The sequence below is a fragment of the Quercus lobata genome, chromosome 6 (genome assembly GCF_001633185.2).
Source record: "Quercus lobata isolate SW786 chromosome 6, ValleyOak3.0 Primary Assembly, whole genome shotgun sequence".
Classification (NCBI taxonomy): Eukaryota; Viridiplantae; Streptophyta; class Magnoliopsida; order Fagales; family Fagaceae; genus Quercus; species Quercus lobata.
The window spans coordinates 49774974-49782891 of NC_044909.1; the positions used below are offsets into that span (position 1 = coordinate 49774974).

At 32.8% G+C, this 7918-nt stretch overlaps 1 protein-coding gene across 1 annotated transcript; it reads right to left on the reverse strand.

The window, feature by feature from the left end:
* Positions 1-1656: 1656 nt before the first annotated feature.
* LOC115950895 lies at positions 1657-3599 on the reverse strand. Its single transcript, XM_031068173.1, has one exon. The coding sequence runs from the start codon at positions 3351-3353 to the stop codon at positions 2004-2006; it is 1350 nt and encodes a 449-aa protein (XP_030924033.1). The 5' UTR covers positions 3354-3599; the 3' UTR covers positions 1657-2003.
* Positions 3600-7918: the final 4319 nt, after the last annotated feature.

Sequence of the window (7918 nt, forward strand, 5' to 3'; positions counted from 1 at the left end):
GCAATTAAGTAATTTCAATCAAATGTTGATGTTTTTAGAGTTCCAAAGAATACGCTAAGCTTCAATCTTCATTTTGCTGGGTTTGCCGTTTTAACACTAGAGAAGTTGTTTTGTCAAACAATCACCTCAACTCTCATTTTTTTAGTAAGAGTATAGATATAGATATCTTATATTCAGATTAAAAAAATTTATATCACATTTATCTAATTGACACTTTGGATTGTGGTCTCAACAGCAATAATTTAGAAAATAATTTAGGTGGCCCAATCATATAGTAAACGTTTCACTCGAATTGAAAACTACTAGTGGTTCTAGTACAATCCAAAAGCAGAGTAGCAGACACCTCGTTTTCAAGATAAAAAAGTCTTTGAATTCATGTAAGCATTTGTAATTTTGTATTGTCGATTTGTACATACAAAGGTTGTAACATCCATGAGACCATGAGCCACCGACACAAACATCAAATCCCGTCGGCATTTTGATCAAAGACAAAACTCGAGAAAAAAGTTACACTTACTCTGCCTTATCTTTAATTAAAATCAACTATAGGACTTCATTGATTATTGATCAATGAAGGATAAAATTAAATCTTAAGAAGAAAAATAACATGATTTGTATTATATTAGTCAATACATTCACATAACTAAATTAAATTAAAAAATTTATATTACATTGATCGATATAATAACCATATAAATGAATTTAACTAATAATTTAACACAACATATAATTAATTGTAGCCTTAATCAAATTATTAAAATAAATTTTGAAATGCACACGAATTATACCATTTTATCTATTTTTTTTTATAGATAAAAAAGAATTTTGATATATGAAGTCGTTCAATGATAATTGCATTTTTTTTTTTTTAATGATGAACATGATAATTGTTTTTTATCATTAGATTATGACACTAATTAATTTTTTATGTAAGCAAGATTTGAATTTCATATCTATTTTTTTTAGAGAGAAAGTTTTAATCTATGACATCTGCTCATAAGTCCTAATAATTGTTTTTCATCATTAGACTAAAATATCAATTAATTTTTGATGTAGGAGAAAAAAGTCAGATTTTTTATTTGAAAATAAATGATTTTATCAGTTGAACTAATTGAAAATTTAAAACCTTATATCTATTATTCGATGATAAAATACTCTGTTGATTTTTTTTTAGCAAAAAAACACTTTGTCGATTGAGTTAATTAAAATTCATAATTTCATATTCTCTTATGTAATAATAAAATTTACTAATTAAATTAATTGGTGATCCACGTTGTGCTAGGGAAGAGAATTCCTAAATAATTTACACTTTTTTTTTTTATGAAAAATAATTTACACTTGGGGCATAAAACACGGTCCAATTACAGAGGAGCCAGAATATCTTAGTGGCAAGTGGGACTGACGAGCTGTCTTTTGAAGTAATAGTCCCAGGCGAGTGCCCTCTCTTTATAAGGAGCATTCCTCATTTTCTGCGATGAAAGAACCGTCTAGAACTAAAAGTGCCATTCACTGAATGTAAAATCCCAATATTCTTTCTTAAATGCTTCACCTTTTTAAGGAACCCCTAGAGAATTGTGCCATATTAACATGCACATGCACATTGACAAAGAAAATATAAATAAATTGTGGGCTTCATTTTTATTGTGATAATCATAATAATAATAATAACATACAATTATACATATAAAAAAAAATAAATCAAGTAGCTAAAAATTGTCCACTTTCTTGTACATAAAGTAATAACTAATAACACCATGGTTGCTTCTTGCTTGAGCTTGACCAATGGTATTATTTTGTACCACTTGAAATCTATGGTTGTGGAAAAAACCTGTCTAGTAAAAACTAAACAGAATAAAAAATAAATAAAATACTAAATGAGAAAAAAATTGGAATCGGCTTGTGTCCAGTGTTTTTTTGCACTTAACTTGTTACGATGTGAACATGTGTCTGAATCTGAACGTGTGTACAAAATAATACTGGACACAAGCTTTACCCAAAAATAACTAGCTTTTCTTGCCCTCTTCGCCGCCTTCTTCCAAGTAGGCCTTCTTTCTTCTCTCCGCGTTAGCAAACAGACAAATGACAAAAAAACACGTGGCATAGATCCCGTGAACTATCCAATTGGTCTTGGGCGGTTGGTGCATCACCATTCTGTGAAACACCGCCATGTAATAATGCAGCCCAACGGCGAAGCCCACGAAGGTTTGGGCCAGGCCCAGAAACTTTGAGCCCAGCCCACATTCAGTTGAGAAGACAAGAATCAGGTACATCAAAAGCAGCAGCAAGTATAACACGTATCCAAGTGTCTGTAGCAACTGTAAACAAACGTAGGTGGACATCGAAGTAGCGTAGAAAAACCTGAGTGGCTCGAGCCCCGTGACCAGCGAGGAGAGGCAAAGAATTGAGAAGTAGATGGAGAGGTATATTTGGATGAAAATCAAGAGCTTTTGGAGTGAGAAATAGGCTTTGATTTTAGTGAAAATGAGAGAGACTAGAAGCAATGGGATTAACATGAAAGCACAAGAAACTACGGTGGCAATGGTGGATGCATATTTGTTTCCAACAATGGGTTTGAACCCTTTTGTGATTTCTTTGTTGGCTTTGAAAATGTATGCTTTTGAGGTGATTGAGAATTTCTCAAGGTCTGGAATCAGAGTTCGTTGGAACTTTGTGGGCAAACCTGTTAAGTCTCTGAAATCTGAAACCAAATCATCCTCTTCGTCTAACCAGCTGGGTTGTGTTGGTTTTTTGGTCTGGTTGGGTTTTTTATTTGGTTGCTGGTTTTTGATTGGTTTTTCAGATTCAAGCTTTGTTAACTTCTTCTCTACAAGGGGTTGTGAACTTTGTGTGTCTTTCTTGGTAGTGATTTTGGTTGTTTTGTTCTTGGGTGTGCTTGATTTGCCTAGATCTGAGGTTTTCTTCATGGAAAATGAATTGGGTTTGTTAAAATTTGTGGCTTTGGATGTGGAATTGAGCTTCTTGATCTTGGAGGTGGAATTGAGCTTCTTGAATCCTAACTTGGATAAAACATTGGATGCTAGTTTGGTAGAATTGGTGGCTTTGGTGAGCTTGGTTTGGTTTTTGCTGGACAGACTAGACTTGATGAGTTTGGTTTGGTTTTTTGAGGATAAACTAGGCTTGCTAAGCTTGATCTGGTCCTTGGTGGATAGGCTGTTGGTTTTCTTTTTGGGTGGCTCATCTGTTTCTAGTTCTAACAATTTTCTTCTACCAGAAAACTGTTTGTTGGGAAGTTGAGAATCTGAGCAGGCACAAAGGAAAACAGAAGTAAAGAGTAATAGAACAAGATAAAGTAATTGTACCTTTCTGAGACTGAAGTACACTAGTGGAGCCATTTTTTGAAACTTAGGTAGATATTGCTTTGAAGGGATGATCTCTATTGAGAGGCTTTTCAAAGTGGTAACAGGCTTTGGATTGGATCTAGAGTGATAATGAGAGAGAGAGACAGAGAGACAGAGAGAGAGCGGGACAGAGAAAAGGAGCAAAAGAAGGATTTATAAGTAGCACATTTTTAAAGGAGGAAAAAGCAGAGGAATGGGTCGGTAGGAAAGGACTTAAATGCAGAAGTAGGACTGTGTTTTGGAGATGAGATGGGTCACATGGTGCAAGTAGGCAGTGTAGACTGTAGAGTTTCCAATCTACGCGGGTTTGCTGGCCCAGCTGTTGCTGCTCACTCATTGGCTCTCTCTCTCTGAGCTCTAGCCTCTAAGCAATAGTGTAATAATACTGCTTAATACTTATTAATTAAGCTATCTAGATTTTGCTTAGTGGAAATGGATATTTTAGTCTAAAATTAATTCATTAATTTGGGTTTACTGTATAGTAGGAGGACTATTAAAATTCATTTAAGACGATGGCTTAAGAGGTCAATAATTATAATCAAATTGGTTCCCCAAAAACAAAAAGGGCCATTCATTATTTTTTGTTTTGTAGAATGTGATATAGGCCCTGATTCCAATTTAAGTTTTGCTTGTCCCCTTCCTCGAATTATTAAAAGCTTCAAAAAAATTTCATACGTTAGGGAACATCAATTAATAAGGAATTTATTTAATCATTTGAAAAAAAAAAAACATAGACTTATTTGTTAAGACTAAAGGATTTAAGTGGGAGTGGGCATGCTTATTGCTTATAAACACTTTTGATGGATTTTGGGATCAAATTCTGCATTCATCCAATCAGTTGGAGCTTAGGGTGAAGGGCTATTTAGCAATTGATAAAGGAAGATGGATATACCTTTTTTTTTTTTTTTATATAAGAAATGATATGTCATAATATTTTTACAACATTTTTCTAACAAATTCTAAGTGGCAGGTTGTTATTGGTTGTTATTGTTATGGCAAAAAAATAATCTTAGTGTTAGTTTCAAATTTAGACCAATAACAGCTAACCACCTTTGATTTGTTGTAAAAATATTGTAGACGTAATTTTATATATATATATATATATATATATAAAATAAAAAAGGGTCAAATCAGTTAGGTCCATAAGCAAATGAAATTCAAACCAAATAAGAGATAGTCAAACAAATAAGGAATGTATTTGGAAAAAAGAATGGTGGAAACCAGCATTCATATTTGCAACTCACGGGTCGTTTTACATTTTAAAATGATACTGTTTGACTTTAACAACTTGGTTTGTTCGCTAGTTTTCCAACCTATGGACATAATATAATAATAAGTGCCAAATTGGTTTGGTTAGTATAGACTATAGACCAATTTGACTCAAAAGAGTATGACTCACTGAAGTATTAGCATGTATTGGATTTCCACCTAAGTAATTGCCGTCGGTTTCATAACCTATTGGCAAACATGTAATAGGTAAGAATAGATGAATAATAATCACAAAAAGTTTACAATTTTTACCATAACTTGTAATATAATAAATTATGAATGGTAAAAACGTATCTACTATTTTACCTCTTGAATTAATAGAAAAAAAGTGGACTTTTTGGGGAACTTAGCAAATTTTTTTTATATTTATTTTATAGTTGAATTAGTTGATTTGGGTGAACCGATCCATTCGATTTCTCTCATCATCAGAGGAAAAAATAATAGTAAAAGCTCTCAATTTTTCGTTGGGCCCAAGACACGTTAATTCGGTCAGGGTTCCACGTTGCACTCTTTGGAAGACTTTGTGAGGATCAACATGGAGTTCAACAATTCATTCACATCAATGATGATGATCCATGACCGACCCGAAAAACCAAAAGAAATTCACATAATTACATCATAGAGTAGTTCTGATTCTGATGGATTTTTTACAATAACATCCACCACCGTGAGTACTGTGGGGGGGCCCACTTTGTAAAATTCTAATTTCTGGGAATGTGATGTTCTTATTAGTTGTGGGGCCAAAGATTTGTGTGGCTGAAGGTTCCCATAACCCAAATGAAAGCAACTCGATCGCCAGTGCCAAGCGTCGGTAATTCGTATTTTAATGGAGACCACATGGCTTTTAAGCGAGTCTGTACCTAAAGTTTTTTGTCTTTTTTTGTCCTACGACTTTAATACATCGTCTTGTAATTTTGGACCTCGTCTGTCGGTTCAGTGCACTGGAGTTAAAAGTAGTAGAGTTAAGCTGTGTAATTTCTATCTAATAGTATAAAGCTTCCTTTATGTAATATTTGTTTATTTTCGTTGTAGAATGTTCTCACTATTTTTTATTTGTAAACGCGTGGTTTAATTTATAAAATCTTTGATTATTGAATAAGAGATTTAAGGTATAATCTTCACGTGCATAAAGAAACTGATTGGTTTATAAATCCAAGGCTGTTACACTGTAATAGTAAATTATTAGTTAAGATTGAAAGTTAAAAAAAAAAAAAAAAACCACCCTTAACCTTATTTTAATCTTATAATATTCTTTAATTGTTTAACTAGAGGTTGACACATTATTTTTTTCCTCGGTATATATGTTTCTCTTATGTTTAATATTGCAGGACTTTCACAAAGATTGGTGAGCTGAGATCTCACATGTATACCGTGAAACCAACTTTCATGCTTGTCTGTCTAACCCTGATATGTGATGACTTACTTGAAGCAAAGCAAGCATATTTTGAGCATTCTAACTTTATGCATATTATTACTCTTTCATAGGATATCATGTGAGTCTAGTTCACATTTTCGAGTCTTTGACAGAAAATTTAAAAGCAATTATAAAAAGTAAAGGAAAAAGAAGAATCTCAAAAAGAAAAAAAAAATTAGAGGATCTACAAAATGGCAAATGGCTTATCTGATTGAATGAAAGTGATAGGAAACAACTACGAACACAAACCTTTATTAAAGATAAAAAAAAAAAAGGTAGTCTGTGTTCCATTATAGGGTTGGATTTTATTTTATTTTGTGATCAAACATGGGTTGAGGTCCAGCATGGTTCCAAAATCCAAACCAAACACACAATCATGTGTGCATTCCAATTCTACGATTGCTACTGATTTTTAAAAGGAACAATCAATCACCAATCTTTTTCTTTTTTAATTGTTCATTTTTACATAGGACTTCTTTTTTTTGAGAAGATACATAGGACTTCTTAATATGCAGAAATGGACTCACCTCACATTATGGACCAATATCCCTGGCCACAATGTATTGATATTTGGTCACATTTCTTTGGTAACAACGAGTTTAATTCTTTTCTATTGCGCGTCCACTCCTAAGTCGATCTTTGCAACTGAAAGTATGAACATTTTTGCTTTGCAAGTGACCCGTCTGGAAAGCACATAAAGCAAAATAAAAAGGAGCAAAGGCCACGAAGGAAAAGATCACATTTCTTCATCTCTTTGCTTAAAAGCAAATATTCTGTATCTTTGATGAGGACATGGCCCCCTTTTCATTTGCTAAAATGGGTCATATTTATTATGTGTATGTATGGAGCAAGAGGTGAATATATATGGAAAAAGAGATGGAATCTGTTTACCAAAAAAAAAAAAAAAGATGAAATCTTTTTTACCACTAATTATCTTATGCATCGAACGTCTGAATCTTATCTCTCATCACATGTAAACCCTATAAACTTGATCATATTATATATTACTTTCTGAAAACGGTTGCTTCATTCCCTATATAATGCTATGTAAATAATTTAATTTGGCCAACTATTTTTTTTTTGTGTATTTTTTTTGGTTTTGGGGGGGGGGAGGGTGGTGGGTGTTTGGTTGTAGCTATATTTTTTTTATTATAAATTGATAGTTGAGGAAGATGAGATTTGAACATTGGATATCAAAGTTAAAGATTTCAAGTAGTGCTAATTGAACTAGATTACAAGGGACTAACTTGAACTGTTGATGAATCTCTTTCTCCTTTTAGAAAGATTGTAACTAAATTGATGAATCTCTTTCTCCTTTTAGAAAGATTATGACGCCACTCTTCACCCCCTCGCATATTTCCTATATTTACTACTAGATCAACTAATTTTGGCCACAGCTTTAAAAATTACAAGGTGCAGTTTCCATATATTGACGAACCAAACAATCCCCTACAATAAGAAATATGACAGTGGTCTAAATTATTTTGAAACACACCATAGTCTTAATTTCTTAGAGGAATTTATTATTATTATTATTATTATTTAAAATGCCAGAGGCACAATTAGCACATATTTTAAGCAGAATATAATGAGCATCCAGAGCAGCACCGACCAGACTCACTCCAGACTCCAAAGCATCAATGATAAATGAAGAAAGTTCCTGCCACTTGTGAGACTAATATTAAATTGCTATCTCATCTCAAATAGAAAAAATGTTAATGATGGATGCTGATTTGCTCCTACTATTCAAATCCTCTGGATTCTTTTAAATACTGTTTTCCATGGAAGTTTGATCCTAGGACCTTTTCAGTCTATGCTAAAATAAAATGATTTCAAGGAAAAAAAAAAGAAAATAAAAAAGACAGAAAAAGAGGAT